This window comes from Heteronotia binoei, chromosome 19, assembly GCF_032191835.1.
Source record: "Heteronotia binoei isolate CCM8104 ecotype False Entrance Well chromosome 19, APGP_CSIRO_Hbin_v1, whole genome shotgun sequence".
NCBI classification, from domain to species: Eukaryota; Metazoa; Chordata; class Lepidosauria; order Squamata; family Gekkonidae; genus Heteronotia; species Heteronotia binoei.
This window is the reverse complement of record NC_083241.1, coordinates 3953061-3980553: the sequence shown is the minus strand read 5'-3', so window position 1 is coordinate 3980553 and position 27493 is coordinate 3953061. Positions and strand designations below refer to the sequence as shown.

The following is a 27493-nucleotide window of genomic DNA, read 5'->3' as shown; positions in this document are numbered from 1 at the left end:
GATGCAAGAAAGCAGAGCCCCGGGTGAGCGAGGCCTGCTTGGGCTGGCTAGAGAGCCTGGGGCTCTCCTGGACCACCCCCCCCCCCCCCAGTTAAAAAGCCAGCAAGCTACCCGCTGCCCGAAATCACATAAGAAATGGAGAAAGGGCGGCTTGGGCTTCTCCAGGGGTTAATGAGATTATGATTTTGGATTTACGGTATATCCCGCCCTATACTCTGAATCTCAGAGTCTCAGAACGGTCACTATCTCCTCTACCTTCCCACCCACAACAAACACCCTGTGAGGTAGGTGGGGCTGAGAGTGCTTTTATAGCAGCTACCCTTTCAAGGACAGCTTCTATGAAAGCTATGGCTGACCCAAGGCCATCTCAGCAGGTACAAGTGGAGGAGTGGGGAATCAAACCCGGTTCTCCCAGATAAGAGTCCGTGCACTTATCCACTACACCAAACTGGCTCAATGAGGGCTGCTGGGGGCTCACTCTCCTAATCCAGGGATTGTTATGCAGCTGCACCTACTGTTCAAAGGACAAGGTAGGTGGGGGAGGAAGAGGGGGAACCATCGGAAAGGTTCAGGAGCTGTGCTCCTCTGAGCTCCTGCTAAATCTGAGGCCTGCATAGAATCATAGAAAGTTGGAAGGGACCTCCAGGGCCATCTAGTCCAACCCCCTGCACAATGCAGGAAACCCACAAACACCTCCCCCTAAATTCACAGGATCCTCATTGCTGTCAGATGGCCATCTGGCCTCTGTTTAAAAACCTCCGAGGAAGGAGAGCCCACCACCTCCCGAGGAAGCCTGTTCCACTGAGGAAGCGCTCTAACGGTCGGGAAGTTCTTCCTAATGTTGAGCCGGAAATTCTTGATTTAATTTCAACCCATTGGTTCTGGTCCGACCTTTTCGGATCACAGAAAACAGTTCTGCACCATCCTCTCTATGGCAGCCCTTCAGGTACTTGAAGATGGTGATCCTATCACCTCTCAGCCGCCTCCTCTCCAGGCCGAACATCCCCAGCTCCCTCAACTTTTCCTCATTGGACTTGGTCTCCTTGAGTCTTCGCAGAAATGCTGCCTGCTGTCCCCACTACAGATATAGTTTCCATGCTTGCTTCTGGACAGGGGTGGCCAAACTGTGGCTCTTTCACACATACTGTGTGCCTCTCAAGGCCCTCACCACCTGGTTGGCCAGCTTGGAGAAGACATTTCTCACTTTAAATCACAGCCTGGAGAAAAGGCATTGGTCTCTTTAAATCACTTCTCCAAGCCAAGTCAGACTGGTGGCTTGGATAATGCAGTTAAAGTTGCTTTCTTTCCACCTCTTACATGGAAGACTTGTGGCTCCCAAAGGTTTATTCCATGTGGCTCTTGCATTAAGCAAGTTTGGCCACCCCTGCCTTTGGGTAAGGAACCGAGTTTCCCTTTTAAGACCGTTCCTGTCTTTCATTCCAGGTCCACACATTCATTAAGAGATCGGATGCGGAAGAGGTGGACTTTGCGGGCTGGCTGTGTTCCACCATCGGCCTCAACCAGCCCAGCACCCCGACCCACGTGGGCTGAGTCCTGGCCTCAGGCACCGCCCCAGGAACCCGCAGAGCACTGTTGCCCCACGCCCTTCATTCCACTTGAGACCCGATGGGGACCCGTAGGAACAAACGGGAGCAACGCTTGATGAATTTCTCCCACCCTGAACCACTGATGTGTCCAAACGATGCTGGTTTTGGTCCTGTCTCTCAAAGCTAACGTGTATTCTCTCTCCACCCCTTCGTCTCTCCCCACCACCCTGGCACCAGTGAACGATTTCTCTCTACTGTGCATGTGCCAAATTCTTTTCCATGTCAACCCCTCTCTCTCTCTGTGGGTAAATCAACAGCTGTTTTGGTTTGATGCCTCCCAGTTGCCCAGTCACGTGACGCTTTTAAGATAACCAGATGCAAATTGGGAGTAGATGTCTGCTCTTCCTTTAGAGTGGGGGGAGATCCCGCTGGACCGCTCATCTCCCTGTCCCGCTAGGGTGCTTTGATCTTGAGCCTTTTGTTACTTGGTGGTACTTTGCCGGTCTCCTGAGCAAAATTGCTTGGGGCCCCCTCCCTTTGCTTTGTTTCCTGCTTCTCCCAGCTTCAGTTTGCTCAAAGTGCTCTCCCGAAACGTGAGCAGAGTTTCCCCTCCGCCCCCCCCTCCCGCCACAACATCATGTTGGCATTTTCCCTATTTATTTCTTTCTAGGTGTCTCATTGGATGTTTCCAGATTGCTTCAGTGACGCGCATCTCTTCTCCGGTTAATTTGCTGTCTTGCATTTTGAGTGGGGGGGGGGGGGGGGCGGGAGAACCGGCCTCTGACAGAATGCAAAATGAAGACGCGCGCTAAGAGTGTGGTCGCTCCCTTCCACGCTTCGCTGAACTTTTTTGAGACACGACAATTGTGCAGACTTTTTGTGTTTGAAAATCCTTACGATCGTTTTATTCCTTCGGATGTTGAACATTTCCATCTTACACTAATAAATATATTACAAGGTTCCTTCGAGGAATGGATTTTTGTTTAAAAATAAACAACAACAAAAAAAGCGAATATGAATTGCTGTCAAATAATATTAGGAGACTGTCCCCAAAGCGTGTGGCTCTGTGCTTAAGTCTCCCCCAACCCCGGGGCGTGTGCTACAAATTCCCCCTCCCACAGCATCTCCACGCAAAGAGGTAACAAGTGCCTATCAGCTGGCTGTTCAAGTACCTCAGGATGGGTCTACACAGAGAGGAGGAGTTCTAGCAGGAGCTCCTTTGCATATTAGGCCGCACCCCCCTGAGATAGCCAATCCTCCAAGAGCTTGGAGGATTGGCTACCTTGGGGGTGCGGTCTAATATGCAAAGGAGCTCCTGCTAGAATTCCACCCCTTGGCCCACACATTAGATTAATCCTCCCCCCCCAAACAAATTCCACCCCCCTCTCCAATTCATACACTGACAATCTCTGTAACAGTGAGGGGGGGGGGCTTTCACCCCGCTTTAGGCTGAGGGGGGGGGGTTTCTGTCCTAAGTACCTCCGTTTTGGCTTGTGAAACAGAATCCCCAACCGATTCCTGAGCCTCTTTCCTCTTCTACTCTAAGCTTGCAGCTGACTGAAAGAGAACACAGCCGCAGAAGGAAAACAGGTGGATCAGAGTCCCCCTTTGCCTAAAGGACGGCTGCTAGAGGGAAAGCAGCGAGGCCAAGAACAAGTTGAAAGTGCCTTCCACCTCCCCACCCCCGGTCCCTCGAAGTGCTCACAGGCCTGTGCAGTACCAGGAGCATGCCCCAATCCTGCTGTGTGCAAGGAGCCCAGCCATGTTCCAGAAAAGACAGAGAGACCCAAGGGGGGAAAAGAAGAAGCCTCTCACAGAGAACCCTATGACAATCTCTTCTCTCCGATTTCTATCACATATACCGCCCCCCCCCCCCCCCCACAACTCAGGCCCACGCTGGCAGAAAGGTGCAGCATTCCGAAATGTCTCCCTACCCCAAGCAATGAAGAATCCACAGATTTCAAATGCTGCCCATCGATATACTTAAACGTTCCAAGTTTTGTGCTACGAGCCCGATGGTTGGAATTTAGAGATTTTGTTCTAAATTAGCAGTGGTTCCTTGGGGGTGGGGGGAGGATGCACCCAAGGGTCCCAGGCTGATGGTCCCTTCCCTTTGGGTGCCCTGGGGTGGGCAGAGTGTGCGGCTGGCAGAGCACCCAGGCCTTTCCAGCTATAGCTATTTTTTTTTGTTTCACCTGCAATCAAACACCTTCAAGGATAGGTTGTATTATTGCTTTGTGAATTGCATGATCCAATTCCCAGGTGCTACTTGGCTCTATTAGCTGTCTTTTTTAAAAAAACAAAAGAAATCATGCTACATTAGAATGTGTTCTCCCGACACCCTCATTTTTGTTCCTCCCACTCCTCCCCACAATGTTATCAGTGCCTCTGGAAACCTTTCGGATAACCCAGCGGCACCTCTTTTTCTGTAGCACCAAGCAAACAGTGACGAAATAGTTTGCTTGAATGGCGGACGGGGAAGTTCCTGAGTCTGGGATAAGAAGGCAGTCCATCTGAGTTAGGAGTCTGACTCTTCTTCTTCTTCTTCTTCCTCCTCCTCTTCCCCAACATGCAGCTGCAGTTTAGTTTGATTAATAGTGGCTTCGTTGTCCATCTGTCCAAGAGGAAACAGAAGAGAACTCTGGTGAAGAAGAGATGCCTGAATACGACGACTGCGGATTTATACCCTGCCCTTCTCTCTGAATCAGAGACTCAGAGTGGCTTACAATCTCTTCTCTCCCCCCCCCAAAAGAAACAGATACCCTGTGAGGTGGGTGGGGCTGAGAGAGCTCTGACAGAAACTGCCCTTTCAAGGACAACTGCGAAAGCTATGACTGACCCAAGGCCGTTGCCCTTTCAAGGACAACTCTGCGAGAGCTATGGCTGACTCAAGGCCGTTCCAGCAGCTGCAAGTGGAGGAGTGGGAATCAACCCCGGTTCTCCCAGATAAGAGAGCTCTGGCTGACCCAAGGCCATTCCAGCAGCTGCAAGTGGAAGAGTGGGGAATCAAACCTGGTTCTCCCAGATAAGAGAGCTATGGCTGACACAAGGCCATTCCAGCAGCTGCAAGTGGAGGAGTGGAGAATCAAACCCGGTTCTCCCAGATAAGAGAGCTCTGGCTGACCCAAGGCCATTCCAGCAGCTGCAAGTGGAAGAGTGGGGAATCAAACCCGGTTCTCCCAGATAAGAGAGCTATGGCTGACACAAGGCCATTCCAGCAGCTGCAAGTGGAGGAGTGGGGAATCAAACCCGGTTCTCCCAGATAAGAGTCCGCGCACTTAACCACTACACCAAACGGGCTCTCTTGAAAGCGCCAGATGGGCACATTTTGAGAAAAGCGTTTCAAATAACACCAAGTGTTCCTCTCCAACGGAGGCCAACCAGGGCCTTAATATCTTGCTCTAATTCTCGAGAATATCAGGGATACTGTGGGGCCACCCATGCAGTGTGCTGGCCCTACACCATGGCATGAGAGACAGTCATAGTTTTTCCCGCGAAGGAGGAGATAAACACCACTAAAGGGATGGGTCAGCAGAGGAAACCTGAACACCAGCTGTCCACTAGGATCGGTAGCTGACTTCTGGATGCCACGTAAGAACATAAGAGAAGCCATGTTGGATCAGGCCAATGGCCCATCCAGTCCAAGTAGCTTAGAGACACAGTGGCCAAAAAAACCCAGGTGCCATTAGGCACCAGTGGGGCCAGGACACCTAGAAGCCCTCCCACTATTGCCCCCCCAAGCCACCTTCCTACGGATGCCAATCCCTAGGTGGGGGCAGGGGATCCCCTGATTTGGAGGCCCTCCCCCTGCTTCAAGGTCATCAGAAAGTGGTGGGGAAGGGAGGAAATGTCTGCTGGGCACTCCATTATTCCCTATGGAGACCGATTCCCGTAAAGTATAGCGTTGAATTGATCTGTGGGTATCGGGCTCAGAGGGCCCCCTGTTTTTTTGAGGTAGAGGCACCAAATTTTCAGCATAGCATCTGGTGGCTCTGCTCAAAACACCCTCCAAGTTTCAAAAAAGATTGGGCCAGGGGAACCAATTCTATGAGCCCCAAAAGAAGGTGCTCCTATCCTTCATGATTCCCAATGGAAGGAAGGCATTTAAAAGGTGTGCGGTCCCTTTAAATGTGATGGCCAGAACTCCCTTTGGAGTTCAGTCATGCTTGTCTACAGCCTTGCTCCTGGCTCCACCCCCAATGTCTCCTGGCTCCACCCCCAAAGTCCCCAGATATTTCTTGAATTGGACTTGGCAACCCTACACCTTCCTCGCAACAGACTTACATTTTGATGCTCATCCAACAGAGTTGCTGAAGATACTGTCACATTCTCTTCCCTGGCGCTGATCATAGACTGGAGGGCCAGCTCTTCCACCTAGAAAAAGATGGGAACCGTGAATCTCTAAAGGTGAACAGGTTCTTTGTTGATTTGCTTGGCTTCTTCCCCACCTTTCTTCCCATTAGAAATGTCACAAGCAGCTCACAGCATCGTTCTCAGCATCTGTGAGAGCCAGTTTGGTGTAGTGGTTGAGTGGGCAGACTCCTATCTGGGAGAACTGGGTTTGATTCCCCACTCCTCTACTTGCACCTGTTGGAATGGCCTTGGGTCAGCCATAGCTCTGGCAGAGGTTGTCCTTGAAAGGGCAGCTGCTGTGAGAGCCCTCTCAGCCCCACCCACCTCACAGGGTGTCTGTTGTGGGGGTGGAAGGTAAAGGAGATTGTGAGCCGCTCCGGGACTCTTCGGAGTGGAGGGTGGGATAGAAATCCAATATCTTCTTCTTTTCCTCTATTTTATCCTGAATGGCCCAAGGTCACTCAGCAAACTTCCATGATAGAGCTCAGAGGTTCAGTTCTGGATTTTCCAGATGACAGTCAGGCGGGCTCACCCCTTCCCCACGCTCCCTGTAGCGACACGCTGTCTGCTGGCTCTGCTACGTGATTCTTTTTTCAAAAGCAAAAGAATTAGGGTGAAGTGGCATTTTATATATATGCAGGGGTGGAATTCTAGCAGGCGCCCCTTTGCATATTAGGCCACACACCCCTGATGGAGCCAATCCTCCAAGAGCTTACAGGGCTCTTAGTACAGGGTCCAGAGATAGAATTCTAGCAGGGGCTCCTTTGCATATTAGGCCACACCCCCTGATGGAGCCAACCCTCCAAGAGCTTACAGGGCTTACAGGGCTCTTAGTACAGGATCCAGAGATAGAATTCTAGCAGGGGCTCCTTTGCATATTAGGCCACACACCACTGATGGAGCCAATCCTCCAAGAGCTTACAAAAAAGAGCCTTGAAAAAGCTTAATAAGTTTAAATAATATATAAATATATAATCTTAAGCAGGGGTGGGATTCTAGCAGGAGCTCCTTTGCATATGAGGCCACACCCCCTGATGCAGCCAACCCTCCAAGAGCTTCCAAGGCTCTTTTTTGTAAGCTCTTGGAGGATTGGCTACATCACCCCTAGGTATATATATCAGGAACGGAGAAAACAGGGAAAACCTGCCCCAGTTCTAATTGAATACAGCTTCAAAGGGTACAGGACATATACTCTTTTTGGCAGCTGTGTTCGTAGTGGCTTGGAAACATTGCCAGTGCCTCAAGCGGGAATAGGAAGAGTTCTGTTTCTTTTAGGACAGCTGGAAGATCAAGTTGAAGGGTCTAAAGCAGGGGTGCCGAGCCTCAGCCAATAGAAGGAAGAGAGGCTTGGCTCAGCAGCTCTGCCATGCAATTGAGAGAGCCTGCCAAAGCAAGCTATCCCTCCCCCTTTCCTCCCCAAGGGCAGACCATCAGACTGGAGAAAACAGAGGCTTTGCTCCGTAGCTCCTGTGTGATTGAGCAAGCCTTGCAAAGTACGCTGTTATGCAGAAGGAAGCAAGAGAGGGGGAGAACATAAGAACATAAGAGAAGCCATGTTAGATCAGGCCAATGGCCCATCCAGTCCAACATTCTGTGTCACACAGCGGCCAAATATATATATATATATATATATATATATATATATATATATATATATATATATATATATATATACACACACACACACACACACTGTGGCTAATAGCCACTGATGGACCTCTGCTCCATATTTTTATCTAACCCCCTCTTGAAGGTGGCCATGCTTGCGGTCACCACCACCTCCTGTGGCAGTGAATTCCACATGTTAATCACCCTTTGGGTGAAGAAGTACTTCCTTTTATCCATTTTAACCTGTCTGCTCAGCAATTTCATCGAATGCCCACGAGTTCTTGTATTGTGAGAAAGGGAGAAAAGTACTTCTTTCTCTACTTTCTCCATGCATTATCTTGTAAACCTCTATCATGTCACCCCTCAGTCGACGTTTCTCCAAGCTAAAGAGCCCTAGGCGTTTCAACCTTTCTTCATAGGGAAAGTGTTCCAGCCCTTTAATCATTCTAGTTGCCCTTTTCTGGACTTTCTCCATTGCTATAATATCCTTTTTGAGGTGTGGCGACCAGAACTGCACACAGTACTCCAAATGAGACCGCACCATCGATTTATACAGGGGCATTATGATACTGGAAGCAGATGACAGCCAGTTGCTCGGGGCCTGATAGGAGCTCTCCGGGGGGCCTGATTCGGTCCCCGAACTGCATGTTTTGACACCTCTGGACTAGAACTTTTTTTTGTTTCTTCCCCCTCCATTTTAAAAGAAATTTGCCAGGATAAACCCCAGGCTTCCAGAGACAGACTTAACAGACACGGAAGCTGCCCTCCGAGCGGGGCACGGCAGGGGCGCCAAACAATGGCCAGCGGACATCCGAAGAGCACGCCACTAAACTTCTGTTCTAATCCCTCCGGAAAGTGCATTCCTTGCCTATTATAAGGCTGCCTCTTTACGTGCGAGCCTGGCTCCCACATGCCACAAGTCTTAACACCCCGCCAACAGCTGTGCTAATGCTTGCCAAAAACGTCTGGCATTTCAACAGACCCCGAAGGCTGCAGTTTGGGTGGGAAGCTGTTTGAGCCCTTTTACAGACTCAGCAGCCTGCTGGGAAGTCAGCAGGATGTTTCCAGAAGACGCTCCCTCTTTTCCCACGTGTGTGTATGTGTGTGTGGGGGCGGGGGGTCTTCCTAGGTCTCAGAGAAGATGTGTGCCCCAGTAAGTAGGGAGGCCACCAAAGTCCTATCCACCTTGTCGGAAACCAAGTTCCCTCACGAATCCTAGAGTTGGAAGGGGCCATCCAGACCATCGAGCCCAACCCCCTGCTCCATGCAGGATAAAACATCTCATACAAATAATCATCCAGCCGCGTTTTGAAGACTGCGAATGAAGGGGAGCTCCCCACCACCCTAGGCAGCTGTTTCCACCTCTGTACTACTGGGACTGTAAAAAAAAATATTGTCGTAATATCCAGCCGGTACCTTTCTGCTTGTAATTGAACCCATCGCTTTGGGTCCTCTCCTTGGCTGCCAAGTGGAACAGCGCCTCTAAAGGACAGCTTTTCAAATATTTAAATCAGGGGTGTCAAACATGTAGTTTGGGGGCCGAATCAGGCCCCCGAGCAACTGGCTGTCATCTGCTTCCTTCTCCCTATATCTTGCTTCCTTCTGCATAACAGCTTGCTTTGCAAGGCTTGCTCAATCGCGCAGGAGCTACAGAGCAAAGCATCAGTTTTCTCCACTGGCTGAGGCTCCTTCCTTGGGGAGGAATAGTTTGCTTTGCCAGGCTCTTTCAATTTCTACTGAGCCAAGCCTCTCTTCCTTCTATTGGCTGAGGCTCCCCCCTCCCCAGTCCGCTGGGGAAGGAAGGAAAGAGCCAGAGCTTCCTTTGCCAAGTTCCCTGGATCCCATGGGAGAAATACAAAGAAAGCATCTTTAAGATCAATGCTAACGTTTTTAAGCATGTTTTAAGTTTTTAAAAAATATATATTTGTGTTTGTCTGTGTTCTTTATAAAATTTATATCTCTGTTACGTAATCTTATATAGCAGGGGTGGCCAACGGTAGCTCCCCAGCATGGCCAACGGCTGGGGCTGATGGGAGTTGTAGCCAAAAAACATCTGGAGAGCTACCGTTGGCCACCCCTGTTATATAGGTACACACAAGGCCCGGCCCAAAATGGCTCAGCCCAACAAGGTCTCATTTATGTCACATCTGGCCCTCATAACAAATGAGTTTGACACCCCTGATTTAAATCATGTCTCTCCCCCACCCTCAATCTCCTCTTCTTCAGACTGAACATGCCCAAGGCCCTCAACCTTTCCTCACAGGGTTCTTTCTCCAGGCCCTGGATCATCCTCGTTGCTCTTTTCTGCACTTGCTCGATTTTGTCCACCTCTTTTTTGAAATGAACAACACTTCTTTCTGTCAACAGCAGAACTGTCAAATTCTGACCCCTTCTAGCATAAGAACATAAGAGAAGCCCTGTTGGATCAGGCCAATGGCCCATCCAGTCCAACACTCTGTGTCACATAAGAACATAAGAGAAGCCATGTTGGATCAGGCCAGTGACCCATCCATTCCAACACTCTGTGTCACATAAGAACATAAGAGAAGCCCTGTTGGATCAGGCCAGTGGCCCATCCAGTCCAACACTCTGTGTCACATAAGAACATAAGAGAAGCCCTGTTGGATCAGGCCAGTGGCCCATCCAGTCCAACACTCTGTGTCACATAAGAGAAGCCCTGTTGGATCAGGCCAGTGACCCATCCAGTCCAACACTCTGTATCATAGAAGAACATAAGAGAAGCACTGTTGGATCAGGCCACTGGCCCATCCAGTCCAACACTCTGTGTCACATAAGAACATAAGAGAAGCCCTGTTGGATCAGGCCAGTGGCCCATCCAGTCCAACACTCTGTGTCACATAAGAACATAAGAGAACCATGTTGGATCAGGCCAGTGGCCCATCCAGTCCAACACTCTGTGTCACAGAAGAACATAAGAGAAGCCCTGTTGGATCAGGCCAGTGGCCCATCCAGTCCAACACTCTGTCACATAAGAACATAAGAGAAGCCACGTTGGATCAGGCCAATGGCCCATCCAATCCAACACTCTGTGTCACAGAAGAACATAAGAGAAGCCCTGTTGGATCAGGCCACTGGCCCATCCAGTCCAACACTCTGTGTCACATAAGAACATAAGAGAACCATGTTGGATCAGGCCAGTGGCCCATCCAGTCCAACACTCTGTGTCACAGAAGAACATAAGAGAAGCCCTGTTGGATCAGGCCAGTGGCCCATCCAGTCCAACACTCTGTCACATAAGAACATAAGAGAAGCCACGTTGGATCAGGCCAATGGCCCATCCAGTCCAACACTCTGTGTCACAGAAGAACATAAGAGAAGCCCTGTTGGATCAGGCCAATGGCCACTCCAGTCCAACACTCTGTGTCACAGAAGAACATAAGAGAAGCCCTGTTGGATCAGGCCAGCGGCCCATTTAGTCCAACACTCTGTGTCACATAAGAACATAAGAGAAGCCCTGTTGGATCAGGCCAATGGCCCATCCAGTCCAACACTCTGTGTCACAGAAGAACATAAGAGAAGCCCTGTTGGATCAGGCCAATGGCCCCTCCAGTCCAACACTCTGTGTCACAGAAGAACATAAGAGAAGCCCTGTTGGATGAGGCCAGCGGCCCATCCAGTCCAACACTCTGTGTCACATAAGAACATAAGAGAAGCCCTGTTGGATCAGGCCAGCGGCCCATCCAGTCCAACACTCTGTGTCACATAAGAACATAAGAGAAGCCCTGTTGGATCAGGCCAGTGGCCCATCCAGTCCAACACTCTGTGTCACATAAGAACATAAGAGAACCATGTTGGATCAGGCCAGTGGCCCATCCAGTCCAACACTCTGTGTCACATAAGAACATAAGAGAAGCCCTGTTGGATCAGGCCAATGGCCCCTCCAGTCCAACACTCTGTGTCACAGAAGAACATAAGAGAAGCCCTGTTGGATCAGGCCAGTGGCCCATCCAGTCCAACACTCTGTCACATAAGAACATAAGAGAAGCCACGTTGGATCAGGCCAATGGCCCATCCAGTCCAACACTCTGTGTCACATAAGAACATAAGAGAACCATGTTGGATCAGGCCAATGGCCCCTCCAGTCCAACACTCTGTGTCACAGAAGAACATAAGAGAAGCCCTGTTGGATCAGGCCAGCGGCCCATCCAGTCCAACACTCTGTGTCACATAAGAACATAAGAGAAGCCCTGTTGGATCAGGCCAGTGGCCCATCCAGTCCAACACTCTGTGTCACATAAGAACATAAGAGAACCATGTTGGATCAGGCCAGTGGCCCATCCAGTCCAACACTCTGTGTCACAGAAGAACATAAGAGAAGCCCTGTTGGATGAGGCCAATGGCCCCTCCAGTCCAACACTCTGTCTCACATAAGAATATAAGAGAAGCCCTGTTGGATGAGGCCAATGGCCCATCCAGTCCAACACTCTGTGTCACAGAAGAACATAAGAGAAGCCCTGTTGGATGAGGCCAGTGGCCCATCCAGTCCAACACTCTGTGTCACACAGTGGCCCAAAATTTTTTATATGGATATATATACACACTGTGGCTAATAGCCACTGATGGACCTCTGCTCCATATTTTTATCCAATCCCCTCTTAAAGCTGCCTATGCTTGCAGCCGCCACCTCCTCTTGTGGCAGTGAATTCCACATGTTAATCATCCTTTGGGTGAAGGAGTTCCTTTTATCCATTCTAACCCGAGTGCTCAGCAATTTCATCGAATGCCCACGAGTTCTCGCATTGTGAGAAAGGGATAAAAGGACTTCTTTCTCTGCTTTCTCCATCCCATGCATCATCTTGTGCACCTTAGTGCAGCTGTTTCTCTTGTTTCAGGGGTCACCTGTGTTGGTCCACTGTAGGGCAGCTAGATTCAAGCCCAGCAGCACCTTAGAGTCCAACAAGATTTTTCAGGTTATGAGCTTTGATATCTCAAACTTGAGCTAGAACAGGGGTGGCCAAACTTGCTTAATTAAGAGCCACAGACAGATAAATGTCAGATGTCTGAGGGAAGGAAGGAAGGAAGGAAGGAAGGAAGGAAGGAAGGAAGGAAGGAAGGAAGGAAGGAAGGAAGGAAGGAAGGAAGGAAGGAAGGAAGGAAGGAAGGAAGGAAGGAAGGAAGGAAGGAAGGAAGGAAGGAAGGAAGGAAGGAAGATCGGGCTAGATCAAGAAAAAGTAACTTCTGCCTTTAGGGAGAATTCGTGGCTCAGTGACATGCATACCAAAAACCCTGAGATCGATCTCTGGCAGCATCTTCAGCTCAAAACGAACCACCAGGCAGGAGGGGATAGGGAAGACGTCTCTCTGCCTGAGTCCCTGGAGAGCACCTGCCAGCCTGAGTAGACAAGACTGACCTTGATGGGCAAAATCAAGACAAAGCAACTTTTGCTTTTAGGGAGGGTCCATGGCTCAATGGCATGCATGGAGAAAGTCCTGGGTTCAATCCCTGGCAGCATCTCCAGCTCAAAGACGTCCACCAGGCAGGAGGGGATGGGGAAGACGTCTCTCTGCCTGAGTCCCTGGACAGCCACGACCTGCCTCAATAGACCGGGGGGAGGGGGGTATCTGATGCTCTCAGCCCCTCCCCCCACCCTCCCTCCCCCCAGCGCGTGCCCGCAGCCTTCTCCCTCCCCTCCCCCAAGCGCGTGCCCGCGGCTTATTAGCATATGCAAATATCTCCCCCGCGGGCCGCGGACCTTGAGGCGGTTGAGCTGGTCGTGCAGGGCGGCCTTAACCCGCAGCAGCGTCTCCTCCTCCTTGCGCAGCTCCTGCAGGCGGCTCAGCATCCTCCCGCCGCCGCCTTCGCCACCAACGGCGCGCACGGATGACGCGAGCACACGGGCCCTCCCGTCGCGCTCCGTCCAGAGGCCTCCGCCGCCGCCATCTTGCTTGCGGGCGGAAGCACAGAGACGGAGAGGCTAGAGAGGACAGGACGGCAGGCCCCGCTTCCGGGGAGGAAAGAGGCGACAGGCCCACGCGGCAGCTCCGGAAGGGGAGGGGCTCAGCCTGATCGTGTGTTGTTGAGTCATAGGTAGAGCCAGGTTGTCAATCAAGCAACAGAAGGATTAATTTCTTTTTAGAAAGTGTTTATAATTTTTAACCGAGTCTTCAAAGTACAGGAGTAAGAACAATTTTTTTTTCCAGAGACAAACTTGGTTTTTTAAAAGATAAAATGAGATACAACCAAATTAAGGTTGCCAAGCCCAATTCAAGAAATAGCTGGGGATTTTGGGGGTGGAGCCAGGAGACACTGGGGGTGGAGCCAGGAGCAAGGCTGTGAGAAGCATCATTGAACTCCAAAGATAGATCCAAGCGGGCAGCCCTGTTGGACTGAAGCAGTAGAACAAAGCAGGAATCAAGATCACCTTTAAGACTAACCCAAGTTTTATTCAGAACATAAGCTTTCGTGCCCTTGGTCACAAGTTTGATCGTCGTCTGATGAAGTGTGCTTAAGAGAGCGCACGAAAGCTTACATTCTGAATAAAAATTGATTGGTCTTAAAGATGACTCTTTATTCCTGCTTTGTTGAACTCCAAAGGAAGTTCTGGCCATCACATTTAAAGGAACCGCACACCTTTTAAATGCCTTCCCTCCACTGGAAATAATGGATAGGGGAGCCTTCTTTTGGGACTTAGAATTGGACCCCCTGGTCCAATATTTTTGAAACTTGTGGGGTATTTTGGGGAGAGGCACTGGAGGCTATGCTGAAAATCTGGTGTCTCTACCTCAAAAAAATAGCACTCCCCCCCATACCCAGGAGGACGCTAATAATGTTCTTATAAAGGCCTCAGCCTCTCTGCCCTGTTGTCAGCCCTCCAGATGGTTGGCCACTGTGAGGCAGGAGGCTGGGCTAGATGGACCCTCCCTGGTCTGATCCAGCAGGGCTCTTCTGATGTTCTTCTCAGGGGAAGGCCTCGGCCTCTCTGCCCTGTTGGCCCTCCAGAGGAACTGGCTGACCACTGTGTGAGACAGGAGGCTGGACTAGGTGGATCCTTACGGGTCTGATCCAGATTTATTGCCTGGCCTTAGATCAGTGGCCCATCTGGTCCAACACTGTGTCAGGTAGTGGCCAAAATCCAGGTCCACCAGAAGCCCCCTTCCCCCCCCCAGGAACAGAGTATCACTTCTCCCAACAGTGTGGCTTCCAGACTTTGTGGCTCAGAGCCACTGATAGCTCTCTGCTCCTGGAGTGTCTCCAGTCCCCTCTTGAATCTGTCTGGGCTTGTAGCCACCAGTGAATCCCACATCTTCAGCACTGTAACCTCAAATCTCCTGCCCCTACCTGGAGGCTGGCAACCCTAGGCAGCCAGTTACGCACAGTCAGCTGCAAGGCGGCTGTGAGGCCCAGAAAGAGGACAGGGCTCTGGGCTCCCACTAGGGTGTGTGCATGTGAGAGAGAGAAAGGCAAGGACAGAAAGGAAATAAATTAAAAGCTTGTTGCTCTAAAAGGAGAATTGATGGGAATATGAGGCTGCCCAGGTACCTTCCAGCAGTGAAGTCCAGCATTTCATTTTGCACCAACCACTAAAGCCAATCATGAAGACAGGATGCTGATCCTAGAAACAGCCTTGATGGGTGACCTTAAGCAAGGAAGGTAAGCCTATCAGTGAGTACCAGCCATAGTGACGGAGGGGAATCCCCGAGTCAGGAGGCAACACTAAGAGAAAGCCTCAGCCTCTTGGCCCAGTTGTTGAGCACCTAGAGGAACTTATTGGCTGCTGCGTGAGGATGCTGGATTGAATGGACCACTGGTCTGATCCAGCAATGCTCATGTGATGTTCTTAATGGGGGAAGGCCTCGGCCTCTATGCCCTTGTTGGCCACTATGTGAGATGCAATGCTGGACTGAATGAACCACTGGTCTGATCCAGCAGGGCTCTTCTGATGCTCTTCTCAGGGGAAGGCCTCGGCCTCTCTGCCTTGTTTTTGGCCCTCCAGAGGAACTGGCTGGCCACTGCGTGAGACAGGAGGCTGGACTAGGTGGACCCTCACTGGTCAGATCCAGCAAGGTTCTTCTGAAGGCCTCAGCCTCTATGCCACGTTGTTGGCGCTCCAGAGGAACTGGCTGGCCACTGTGTGAGACAGGAGGCTGGGCTAGGTGGACCCTCCTTGGTCTAATGCAGCAGGGCTCTTCTGATGCTCTTCTCAGGGGAAGGCCACGGCCTCTCTGCCCTGTTGTTGGCCCTCCAGAGGAACTGGCTGGCCACTGCGTGAGACAGGAGGCTGGACTAGGTGGACCCTCCCTGGTCTGATGCAGCAGGGCTCTTCTGATGCTCTTCTCAGGGGAAGGCCTCGGCCTCTGTGCTGGTGGGGTTGGCATATTATACTTGCAGGTGAAAATGAAGAAAGCAAATCCTTATTAAGTGGTCGAGATTGGTAACTGCGTTTATCTGTAGCAGTAGAAAAGAGCAAGCGTCCACTGACACCTTACAGATTGTGGCAAGATAAGGGCTTTTGTGAACCCTTGCTCACTAACAAAAGTTGTCACAGGACATAAACTTTCGTGAATCACGACGTTCCTACCCTGCCACAAACTGTCAGCCTTTAAGGCGCTACTGCATTCTTGCCCTTCTCTATTCCTAAGTAATTACGAAAGCCTTGCGTCTAACCTAGAGTGCTTCTGCACCCCACCACAGGTTGAGAGCCAGTACTTTAGAAAAAAGTACAGCAGGTGTTGATTACTGCAGGGTAGTAACTGTAAACTACTGTTTAATCCACCAGATCTTTTCAAATTAACATCTGTCACCTGATACACAACTGGTCACCAACGTTCCCTCTAAACTGCAGAGTCTTGTGAGCAAAAATTCCACTTTGTGAGCGACTGGCATTAAAGTTGTGAGCTCCTGCATAAATTACTGTGCTCTGGGGTCATCCTTCCGGTGCTAAGACAAAAATGAGTGAGCTGGAGACAAAATCTGTGAGCTAGCTCATGCTAACTCAGCTTAGAGGGAACGCTGCTGGTCACACGCAAAAGCCGTTTAGTCTGAAATCCCCACACCTCCAACTTGGAAAGGGGAACACAGATGCCTTGCCACATTATGGTGGTCCTGTTTTAAACATACTTGAAGCAATTATAAGTTTATTATTAACTTATTTTAAAAGTATTTATAGGAATACCTCTAAGGAACACATAGATTACATTCCCCCTTAGCCTTTTCAAATAAAGGAAGAACTATTTTCTGCTTAATGTTTTAACTCCCAAATTACCACCCACAGCTGATATTCCCACGAAACCTGCTTCCTCCTCTAAAAACTTCCAGCCCAAATTCACTGACACATTCTTTGGATCACACGTGTACACCTGGTGTATCCCAACAACTCATGTACACAGATGTCACAGGCTTCTACTCAACTCTCCCCCCCACCCCCAATACTATAAACAGCAACCTCCACAAAACAGTTAAAACGGCCAAGATCACAATCTGATGTGTATTTACCTGGAAGCAAATCCAGTTAATTAAGTGGGCCTCTATTGAATAAACATGCCTTGGATTACACTGCAAATCTTAATCTGGGTCTAAGGATTAACCATCAAATATTATATAAAAAACCCCTATCAAATACTAATTGGCTTCTGAATTTCCATTCCTGCAACAAACTGCACTGGTGGAGACATTCTGAACAGATTTGTTTTTTATTCACTGTAATCCACAGTACAGCCCTTTGCAGCCCTGAAGCGGAAAAGGCCACACTTATGCTGTGGCTTTCTTAGCTTCTGCGGGTTTTTTAGCTTCTGCAGCTCTTTTTGCTCTTGCAGCAGCAGCAGCCTCAGCAGCCGCCTTGACCTTCTCTCTCCCCTTCGCTGCTTTTTCTTCTCTCAGCTTGTGCTGTAAGGGGCAGGAGAGAGAAAAGAGAACTTATTTAGACCCGATCCTTAAATTTTAAAAGGAAATTCTAGGATTCAGTCCCATTTCCACCCCACTCACATTCCGAGCATGGCGCAGAATGATGTTGCGCCTCATCGTCTTGGCGTATGGATTCAGCTTAATCATAATTCTCAAATTCTTCAGTGGATTCTTCTTAAGAACTCTGCGGTGAATCTTTTTCCTGCAAAGACATTTCAGATGAGCACAGTGAATATACAAATATAGTAGGGGGTTCAAGTTTAACAGACAGAGACTAGCATCAGGGAGACCCAGGTTCAAATCCTCACTCAGTTGTGAAGGTGACCTTGGGTCAGTCACTCTTAGCCTAATCTACCTCACAAGGCTGTTGTAACAACGGGGGTATGACCAAAATGCACCAATATAAGGATAATGATTCTTCATTAAACCACCCCAGAGCAAGACCAGGCTGGGGGAAGGAGATTGCGACGCAAAATCACAGGCTCTCAGAAATCAAGATGTAATCATTGCATCATCCTAATTCTCACCTTCATTTTGGTCTCCTTCCTATGATGCCCCAAACTTGACTAGTTTAGGCCTCACTACAACTTTCTTTTCAACTCTACAGCTTCAAATGGTGTCAACTTACATTGGTGCACGGAGGGCCCTCTGGATCTCTGGGCTTTTCAGGATTCTTCCAAGATCTGTATTGGTCATCTTGTGCATTGGCAGACTGCAAGGGAACACAGACATTGGATGAGAATGTGTACCTAAGAGATGCTACCACCTTTCCCGGGTTAAGTAGTCTCATTCTGTATACTAAACAGCCCTCAGTTGTGAGTGAGGAACACCACCCATAACCCAGACAAGCCCTCCAGCTTCAACCAGGCTTACTTGTAGTCGCTCTTCAGGGTGGCCGGCTTGCGCCAGGTGCCATACAATTCATCCAGCTTGCGGAAAGCACTCTCCGTCCAAATGCAGAAGCGTCCGACGTGACCTCCGGGAGCAAGCCTTAGAATGTTCAGTTTGTTGACATCGAGGAGAGTAATTCCTATCGAACAGGAAACCAGCATGTCAAAACACCCAAGTCTATGAGACAGGCAAATACCTGTCAAGAACCTGCCATTGTTTTGCACCCCAGAAGAAAAAAAAAACATGCTTTCCCCACAAGCCCCAGGTGAAGAACTCTCTCCACACCTTTGTGCATTTTGTCAGAACTTCCACCAAATCACGGTTTTTTCAGAAACACGGACCAATGAAGTGGAATATCATCATTCCCAGCACCTTTTCTGCAACCTCAAGGATCATCATCATGCCCCCCCCCCCCCCCAATTCTGTTAATGCAAAAAGCACCTGGGATGTTCCTGAAAGCTTTGACGATGCCGTGGTCCTCGTGGTAGATGATGCAGGGTCCCCTGCGCTGGATTCGGCGCCGATTCCTCATTTTGCCCTTGCCGGCTCGCATGCGCTGAGAGGCATAGACCTGAGAAGAAAAGGCACCATAGATCAAAACCAGACACTTCACTGCTTTCAGGAACGTGGCGAGGTCACGTTTATTTGCAGGTCAGAACTTCACCATCACCACTGTTCATCTGAAACACGGACCAGTGGAAAAAAATTCATCATTCTGCAAGGCAACTAAACACCTAGCATAAACAAAAGGAAGTGATGGCAAGCTAGGATATTTGTTGGACTAAGTGACCATGTAGCAATTTAACTAGTATATCCTTTTGCTTGCATTATCAACTCAAACAACCTAGAGCCACACTTGCTTCTGCAACCGACTCACCTTTTTGATATCATTCCAAGCTTTAAGCTTCTTCAGCAACAGAACGGCTTCCTTAGTTTTCTTGTAGCTCTCAACCTTGTCTTCAACTACCAGGGGCAGTTCTGGAATCTCCTCGATGCGGTGGCCTGAATGAGAAGGCAATTTGCAGCTTAAGTCCAAAGAATGCTGCCGAGGGGACACGTCTATTCACAAATGAAGCCCGACAGAGGACAGCAACAAGAACTTCCTCTACAAGGCTTTCCATACCAAACCTCCCCACAATGACCCTCTGGAGGAGTGGAATGTGCATCAACTTGCAGCTGACTTATTGCTACCCCATATGGTTTTCAAGACAAGAGAGAAACTGAGGTGGTTTGCCATTGCCAGCCTCTGTGTAGCAACCCTGGACTTCCCTGGCAGTCTCCCAATCCAAGTACTAAGCAGGGCTGACCCTGCTTAGCTTCCCAGGTATAGAGGATGAAGATATTGGATTTATATCCTGCCCTCCACTCCGAAGAGTCTCAGAGCGGCTCACAATCGCCTTTCCCTTCCTCCCCCCCCCCCCACAACAGAGACCCTGTGAGGTAGATGAAGATATTGGATTTATATCCCGCCCTCCACTCCGAAGAGTCTCAGAGCGGCTCACAATCGCCTTTCCCTTCCCCCCCCCCCCACAACAGACACCCTGTGAGGTAGATGAAGATATTGGATTTATATCCCACCCTCCACTCCGAAGAGTCTTAGAGCGGCTCACAATCTCCTTTCCCTTCCTCCCCCACAACAAACACCCTGTGAGGTGGGTGGGACTGAGAGGGCTCTCACAGCAGCTGCCCTTTCAAGGACAACCTCTGCCAGAGCTATGGCTGACCCAAGGCCATGCTAGCAGGTGCAAGTGGAGGAGTGGGGTATCAAACCCGGTTCTCCCAGATAAGAGTCTGCACACTTAACCGCTTTGATGAGATCAGGCTAGTTTGGCCCACCCAGGTCAAGACACACCCCTCTGTACAGTCTCATTTCCCCAAAAATCCTCTGCTATTTATAACCTGGGAACGCCAGGCTTCTTTAGTAGCAGGAACTCCTTTGCATATTAAGGGAGGGACAGTGGCTCAGTGGTAGAGCATCTTTCTTGGTAAGCAGAAGATCCCAGGTTCAATCCCCGGCATCTCCAACGAAAAAGGGTCCAGGCAAATAGGATGAAAAACCTCAGATTGAGACCCTGGAGAGCTGCTGCCAGTCTGAGAAGACAATACTGACTTTGATGGACCAAGGGTCTGATTCAGTAGAAGGCAGCTTCAGATGTTCATATACATTCATAGTCCACACACCCCTGATGTAGCCAGTCCTCCTGGAACTTACTGTAGGCCCTGTAAGAAGAGCCCAGTAAGCTCTTGGAGGATTGGCTACATCAGGGGTGTGTGGCCTATTATGCAAAGGAATTCTTGCTACAAAAAAAGCTCTGCAGGGATGTATACATGCCAGATACTCTAGTGCTACAGTTGTTCTGATGCACCGCACAACAACATACTTACCTTTAGACATCACCAGTGCTGGCAGAGCCGAAGCTGCCAGGGCAGAGCAGATGGCATAGCGCTTCTGGTTGATGTTCACCCTGCGATGCCAGCGTCTCCAAGTCTTGGTTGGGGCGAACATGCGACCTCCACGACACATCTACATGCCCAGCATCAAGGACACAACCAGAATGTTGGCAGCTCGAGCCCTTCTGCCAGCCTTGCTCAGTGTTAGCTAGTCGTCAACCATCTGCCTTGGCCAGATGACAGCAGGCAACTGTCGCCAAGCACAGAGTAAGACGCAAATTACGACATCATGGCAAGCAGGACCCCCTCCTTTTTAGACACTCACAGCCAGTGTCTCCTTGTATGTTGAGGGTAGCTGCAGTTAGAGTCTTAAACTGTAATGCTCATTGGGAATGACAGAGGGCCAGAGTTTGAGGACCTTCCTGTGAGAGGAAGCCAGAACAAAGGATACATTGCCAAAAGCACCCTGGCCGGATCGATGGGTTCCACCCCCACGAACCCTCGGGATACGAGCGACGGCTCTACCGGTACCCCAGGATTCAGCACTGGTCTGATGCCCTGAAAGAGACAAAAGCACACTGCGTGAAGCGTTCTGGCTCCTGAGTAGGTTAGACCACCACGTTCTGAAGGAATTAAAAGCCAGCATCAGAACTTCCACTGTTATCAGAAAACTCAAAAACACGGACCAATGAAGTGGAATTTCATCATTTCTGTATGGCACATTTTTCATAACTACTTTAGTTTTAAAGGGTAAATATTTAACCCCCTGACTTAAGTCCTAGAACTTACAAAATCCTAAATAAAACCCTAAACCCCCTGAAATTGTTACCCCTGTTAGCATGTACAGAACTTAGCAAAGCTGCGTAATTAATGCACTAAGACTTCGATCGGCTCTCCAAAGCCTCATTTGGAAAGGATGCCCAGCTCTGCACGTTGCCTCCATATACTTTATCACGGTGGATCTTACGTCAACTCACAACACAAAGAACCACAATTTAACGCTCTTGCCCTGAAACCACCTGCTTTCACTCCTTTGACAGTCATCAAGAAGCAATGTCTATAATTGCTAGCGACCGTTATTCTGAAATCTCCTGGAAAGGTCAAAGATGTTCTTTTCTTTGCAGCTCTTACCTGCGAGCTCGCTGACAGCATAGGGTTGCCTGTTGTTCTTCCGCAAATTGGTGTGAACAAAGTTCACAATGTCAGGGCGGATGGGAGCCTTGAATACAGCAGGCATGGTGACATTTTTACCTGACACTTCTCCCTTCTCGGAGTACACAGACACTAGCGGACGAGTACAAGCCTGTGGGGTGAAAGATAGTCCCGTCAGTCACAAGCGAGTTGTGTTACGCCTTCTCTTCAACAGCACAAATATTGCTCAGTCCCAAGAGGTCTTCAGCTCAACCGCGGCAGTGTGCGGACAGCAGGCAACTGTCCCTGACCGCTAGATAAGACGCAAATTACAACATCACAGCAATATTTGCATTCACCTACAGGCAATTTGCACGCATACACAGTGCAGTCAAACTGAGTATCCATTTACCTACTTCGCAGCTTCTCCAAGCATAAAATCCTCTTTGCTAAGCAGTGTTACTGATAGTTTACAAATTCCACATTGCTAAAGAGATTGCAAAGAGTTATGCTAGAGTGCACCTGTGAACCATCAGTGAGGGCTTTACAATCTTTCAAAATAAGGGAGAGCATTAAATTGGTGATTCTGATGGATTCCAAACACAAGGGTTTCAGAAATATTCATGTTTTAACAGTTACAATTCAGACCCTTTGGAGGCTGTAAGATCAATGGCCCTTGGTAGGGCTTATCTTCCATGAATGTCTGGTGTCTTTTAAAAAGAGGCTTAGGCCAGCAGCTACCTCATCTTGGGCACTGCACCAGAAACTCTCCACCACGATCAGGAGTTGCAGGTCTCTCCAATTCTAATATACATCCACGGAACGCTCTATCGCACCACCGACATTACGGCTTATCTGCTCAACTTGCTGGCTCATAAGAGCTGTTTGTATTGTTGCTTTGAGCCTGGTTTTCGATAACAGATTTAGATCTGATCCCACCTTTCTTCTTCACTGCCAACTCCAGAGGCAATAGATCTTTACAGCCCTGTGCTAAGAGGCAGCATCAAGGGAACACCTGGGCCTCTGTGCCCTCTTCATTTGGCCCTCCAGACCAACTGATCGGCACGTGCCCATTCCTTTTGCCCTTTTCTCTCTTTTTAATTAGTTGCTCTAACGTTATCTTTTTCTATCTAAAGAAGTCCTGTAAAACAAAAACCATGCTGTAAAATCAATAAAAGGCATTACATTGGGATTAAACAGATTCATGAAACACAGGCCCACCAGGCATGGTGACTCAAGGGAATGTCCATATTCAACCCCTGAATCCCAATTCCAGGACTCAAGATCAGGGAAAAGCCTTAGCCTCTCTGCCCTGTTTAGCTGGCCCTCCAGAGAACCTGGTTGGCCACAATGTGAGACAGGATGCTGGACTAGATGGACCCTCCCTGGTATGACCCAGCAGGGCTCTTCTTGTGTTCTTATGAAGGCCTCGGCCTCTCTGCCTTGTTGTTGGCCCTCCAGAGGAACTGGTTGGCCACTGTGTGAGACAGGAGGCTGGACTAGATGGACCCTCACTGGTCAGATCCAGCAGGGTTCTTCTGAAGGCCTCAGCCTCTCTGCCCTGTTGATGGCCCTCCAGAGGAACTGGTTGGCCACTGCGTGAGACAGGATGCTGGACTAGATGGACCCTCCCTGGTCTGACCCAGCAGGCTCTTCTTGTGTTCTTATAATAATAATAATAATAATAATAATATTTTATTTTTATATCCCGCCCTCCCCGCCGAGGCGGGCTCAGGGCGGCTAACAGACATGGGAATCCCATGAATCATAAAACAATATAGACAATTATAAATATCAAGTACAGTAAAATTATTTAAAAATTAATACATATAAAATAGGTGCTAAATGCTGTAGTCGTAATGTCCACAAGATGACTAGCTGTCCATTAATCAGATTAGTTGGGTTCCATCTCAAAAGCCAGCTGAAAGAGACATGTTTTGCAAGCCCTGCGGAACTGGTTCAAGTCCCGCAGGGCTCGCACCATCTCCGGGAGATCGTTCCACCAACGAGGGGCTATCACCGAGAAGGCCTGCTCCCTAGTGGCCCTTAGCCTGGCTTCTCTTGGCCCAGGGATTGTCAGTAAGTTCTGTGAGCTGGATCTCAGTGCTCTCTGGGGCCTCAGCCTCCCCGCCTTGTTGTTGGCCCTCGAGAGGAACTAGTTGGCCACTGTGTTAAAGAAGATGTTAATCTAGATGGACTCTTCTTACATTCTGACCTAACTCTGCAATAGTTAAGCCCAGCTTTCCACCCCTGCAGCAGATAGAAGTCATCAGCAACATCCTCCCACTCCTGCCCAGAAAGTTAACAACCTTTTTAACCTACTAGGCAATCCCCCTCCTCCAGCTACCATTTGCAACGCAAATTGCACTAAAACATTCTCAAAGGTCTCCATTTGACCCCAAAGACCAGACAAACCCTTGCTGATCTGATCCAGAGAGGCTCTTTTCGTGTTCTTAAACAGGGGTGACCAAACGGTGGCTTTGGAGCCACATGTGGCTCTTTCACATTGTGTGGGCTCTCGAAGCCCCCACCGCCCCATCAGCTGGCTTGGAAAAAGCATTTCAAGTTAAAAGTTGCTTTCTTCCCACCTCTCCCTCCCTCCTTCCTGTCTTGTGGGCTCTCAAACATCTGACATTCATTCTATGCCGCTCTTAACATTAAGCAAGCTTGGTCATCCATGGACCAGACAAACCTTCGCTGGCCTGATCCAGAGAGGCTCTTTTCGTGGCTCTGGAGCCACATGTGGCTCTTCCACATTGTGTGGGCTCTCAAAGCCCCCACCACCCCTTCAGCTGGCTTGGAAAAGGCATTTCAAGTTAAAAGTTGCTTTCTTCCCACCTCTCCCTCCCTCCCCCCATCCTGTCTTGTGGGCTCTCAAACATCTGACATTCATTCCATGCGGCTCTTAGCATTAATGGACCAGACAAACCTTGGCTGGCCTGATCCAGAGAGGCTCTTTTCGTGTTCTTAAACAGGGGTGACCAAACGGTGGCTTTGGAGCCACATGTGGCTCTTTCACATTGTGTGGGCTCTCGAAGCCCCCACCGCCCCTTCAGCTGGCTTGGAAAAGGCATTTCAAGTTAAAAGCTGCTTTCTTCCCACCTCTCCCTCCCTCCCCCCATCCTGTCTTGTGGGCTCTCAAACATGTGACATTCATTCTATGCCGCTCTTAACATTAACCAAGCCTGGCCATCCATGGACCGGACAAACCCTCGCTGGCCTGATCCAGAGAGGCTCTTTTCGTGTTCTTAAATAGGGGTGATCAAACGGTGGCTTTGGAGCCACATGTGGCTCTTTCACATTGTGTGGGCTACTGAAGCCCCCACCGACCCTTCAGCTGGCTTGGAAAAGGCATTTCAAGTTAAAAGTTGCTTTCTTCCCACCTCTCCCTCCCCCCATCCTTCCTGTCTTGTGGGCTCTCAAACATGTGACATTCATTCTATGCCGCTCTTAACATTAACCAAGCTTGGCCATCCATGGACCAGACATACCCTCGCTTCAGCTGGCTTGGAAAAGGCCTTTCAAGTTAAAAGTTGCTTTCTTCCCACCTCTCCCTCCTTCCTGTCTTGTGGGCTCTCAAACATCTGACATTCATTCTATGCGGCTCAACATTAATGGACCAGACAATCCTTGGCTGGCCTAATGCAGAGGCTCTTTTCGTGTTCTTAAACAGGGGTGACCAAACGGTGGCTTTGGAGCCACATGTGGCTCTTCCACATTGTGTGGGCTCGTGAAGCCCCCACCGCCCCAGCAGCTGGCTTGGAAAAGGCATTTCAAGTTAAAAGTTGCTTTCTTCCTATCTCTCCCTCCCTCCTTCCTGTCTTGTGGGCTCTCAAACATCTGACATTCATTCCATGCGGCTCTTAGCATTAATAGACCAGACAAACCTTGGCTGGCCTGATCCAGAGACTCTTTTCATTTCTTAAACAGGGGTGATCAAACGGTGGCTTTGGAGCCACATGTGGCTCTTTCACATTGTGTGGGCTCTCGAAGCCCCCACCGCCCCATCAGCTGGCTTGGGAAAGGCATTTCAAATTAAAAGTTGCTTTCTTCCCACCTCTCCCTCCCTCCATCCTGTCTCGCGGGCTCTCAAACATCTGACATTCATTCCATGCGGCTCTTAGCATTAACGGACCAGACAAACCTTGGCCGGCCTGATCCAGAGAGGCTCTTCTAATGCACTCCAATGGCAAGGCCGAGGCTGCCCGGCTGGCAACTGATCCCCTCCAGCCTACGCAGCCCACTTCCGCCCCGCGTCCCTCCTCCATCCCCAGGCCTCCCCCAAACCGGAGTTGGCATCCCCTCCAGGGCGCCTCGCCTTCCCCGCCACGCGGCCTCCGCTCCTCCCCGCCAAGATGGCGCCGGGCCGGCGGGCAGGCCTCCCTCCTCCCCTCCCTGCTGCTCTCCGCGGAGGCCCCCCGCCGCCCTCGCCCCGCCTGGCCCTTCGCCTCCCCAGGCCCGCCCCTGCCCCCTTCCCGCAGCCTCCGGCCTCTCTCACCATGACGGCGGCGCCGAGCGGAGGAGCCCCTCACGCTGCCTTCTGCCTCCGCCTCGGCCCAGCCGGAAAAGGAAGGACTTCTCACCGCCGCGCTCTATCCCTCGTCGCCTTCCCCCGACCGAGAGCTCCGCCTCCACTCCCGGCGCCTCAGAGAGTCCCCTCTTCGGCGCCTCGGAGTGTTTGTCGCGCCTTCTCCTGCCTCTTCTGAGGGAAATCGCGGCTCGTTCCGCGCCCTTCGCGCCGCCTCGCTTCGGGAAAGCCTGGGGTTTATTTTTTAACAGGGGAGAAGCGGTCCTCCTCACCGTGGCGGATGGATTCTGCGAAGAAGTTCTGGCGCGGCTTTCGGTTGCGGCTGGAGAGGGGAAGGGGTTGGTGCGCATGCGCGGGCAGGCGTTTGGCTGGAGGGAGCAGCGATGGGGTCCCGGCGGGAGCTGCAGCGGGAGGCGGCCCTTCGGCTTTGGGGCTTCGTCAAGCTGTGAGCGCGTCCCACTTTTTTCAAAGCATAACTTTTCCAGAACAACCTTTGTGTCCTGTAGCATTTGCAAAATTTTGGCAAGGTTTTATTCAAGGGATAAGCTTTCGTGTGCATGCACACTTCATCAGGTGCTAACATTTATTTTGCAAGGTTTTATGGTGCTACCTGAAGAAGTGTGCATGCACCTGAAAGCTTGCACCAGGGATACAACCTCTTTGGTGTTCAAGGTGCCTCTGGACTCTAAATAAATTTTAGATTCAGGGGGTCTGAAGCAGCAGGACAAAATTGGAGGCCAGGGGCTCCTGTAAGACCAACAACGTTTTATTCAAAATATAAGCTTTCGTGTGCATGAAAACTTCATCAGATACAGTGGAACAGAATTTCCTCCACCATTGCATGGGTGGGGTGGGGTGGGGGCTGATTGTCAGGACTAGAGTCAAAATGCAAAACTGCTGGGGGAGATCCTAGCTGAGATGCGATGTAAGAAAGATCTGCGGATGGCAGCGAATTAGTGTACAAATGCAGAAGCTAACAAGGACACAAACACAATTAAAGATTTTTTTTTTAAACTTAAAACATGCTTAAAACATTAGCACTTATTGGCCTTAAAAGTGCTTTGTATTTCTCCCATGGGATCCAGGGAACTGGGCAAAGGAAGCTCTAGCTCTCTCCTTCTTTCCCCAGGGGATCAGGAGGGGGAGGAGCCTCAGCCAATAGAAGGAACACAGACTTCGCTCA

At 50.0% G+C, this 27493-nt stretch overlaps 4 protein-coding genes and 4 non-coding genes across 9 annotated transcripts in view; 2 read left to right on the top strand and 6 right to left on the bottom strand.

Annotated features, from left to right (window-relative positions):
- The window catches only part of MAP2K1 (mitogen-activated protein kinase kinase 1), a 74207-nt gene extending 71698 nt beyond the window's left edge, over positions 1-2509 (top strand). Inside the window, exon 11 of the mRNA XM_060259748.1 lies at positions 1444-2509. Coding sequence (XP_060115731.1) covers positions 1444-1551 — 108 coding nt within the window. The 3' untranslated portion in view covers positions 1552-2509. The remainder of the gene's footprint in view (positions 1-1443) is intronic.
- Positions 2422-13466, bottom strand: SNAPC5 (small nuclear RNA activating complex polypeptide 5). 2 transcript variants are annotated; one of them, XM_060259750.1, is made up of 4 exons: positions 13222-13466; positions 5832-5921; positions 3704-4161; positions 2422-2764 (listed from the first exon to the last, which is right to left on the bottom strand). In XM_060259750.1, exons 1-3 carry the CDS (start codon positions 13309-13311, stop codon positions 4066-4068), a joined length of 276 nt encoding a protein of 91 aa, XP_060115733.1. In that variant the 5' UTR covers positions 13312-13466; the 3' UTR covers positions 2422-2764; positions 3704-4065. The 2 variants fall into 2 exon arrangements, with proteins under 2 accessions (XP_060115733.1, XP_060115734.1); XM_060259751.1 differs by having other exon boundaries at positions 2422-2788; positions 3363-4161; positions 13222-13416.
- A 3676-nt stretch (positions 13467-17142) lies between these two features.
- Positions 17143-26617, bottom strand: RPL4 (ribosomal protein L4). Its single transcript, XM_060259749.1, has 10 exons — positions 26281-26617; positions 21783-21954; positions 21103-21209; positions 20646-20784; positions 19138-19262; positions 18702-18831; positions 18243-18399; positions 17998-18081; positions 17451-17571; positions 17143-17351 (listed from the first exon to the last, which is right to left on the bottom strand). The coding sequence occupies exons 1-10, from the start codon at positions 26281-26283 to the stop codon at positions 17217-17219; spliced, it is 1173 nt and encodes a 390-aa protein (XP_060115732.1). The 5' UTR covers positions 26284-26617; the 3' UTR covers positions 17143-17216.
- Positions 18556-18628, bottom strand: LOC132588001 (small nucleolar RNA SNORD18). Its single transcript, XR_009556487.1, has one exon. It is a non-coding gene; the product is annotated as a small nucleolar RNA SNORD18 (small nucleolar RNA).
- LOC132588003 (small nucleolar RNA SNORD16) lies at positions 20847-20946 on the bottom strand. Its single transcript, XR_009556489.1, has one exon. It is a non-coding gene; the product is annotated as a small nucleolar RNA SNORD16 (small nucleolar RNA).
- On the bottom strand, positions 21293-21364 carry LOC132588002 (small nucleolar RNA SNORD18). Its single transcript, XR_009556488.1, has one exon. It is a non-coding gene; the product is annotated as a small nucleolar RNA SNORD18 (small nucleolar RNA).
- Positions 22027-22127, bottom strand: LOC132588004 (small nucleolar RNA SNORD16). Its single transcript, XR_009556490.1, has one exon. It is a non-coding gene; the product is annotated as a small nucleolar RNA SNORD16 (small nucleolar RNA).
- ZWILCH (zwilch kinetochore protein) overlaps positions 26518-27493 on the top strand; it is a 25119-nt gene continuing 24143 nt past the window's right edge. Inside the window, exon 1 of the mRNA XM_060259744.1 lies at positions 26518-26755. Coding sequence (XP_060115727.1) covers positions 26694-26755 — 62 coding nt within the window. The 5' untranslated portion in view covers positions 26518-26693. The remainder of the gene's footprint in view (positions 26756-27493) is intronic.

Bases quoted from the DNA above. Each gene is read 5' to 3' on its own strand.
- RPL4 (XM_060259749.1), bottom strand. The intron at 20,785-21,102 runs GTATCCTTTGTT...CTGGGCATGTAG, and splicing joins GCCAGGGTGCTTTTGGCAAT to ATGTGTCGTGGAGGTCGCAT. The intron at 17,572-17,997 runs GTAAGTTGACAC...ATGTCTTTGCAG, and splicing joins AGGGCCCTCCGTGCACCAAT to GAAAAAGATTCACCGCAGAG.
- SNAPC5 (XM_060259750.1), bottom strand. From the start codon at position 13,311: ATGCTGAGCCGCCTGCAGGAGCTGCGCAAGGAGGAGGAGACGCTGCTG. The intron at 5,922-13,221 runs GTCCGCGGCCCG...ATCTTTTTCTAG, and splicing joins ACCAGCTCAACCGCCTCAAG to GTGGAAGAGCTGGCCCTCCA. The intron at 4,162-5,831 runs GTAAGTCTGTTG...CCTCTTGGACAG, and splicing joins TGTTGGATGAGCATCAAAAT to ATGGACAACGAAGCCACTAT.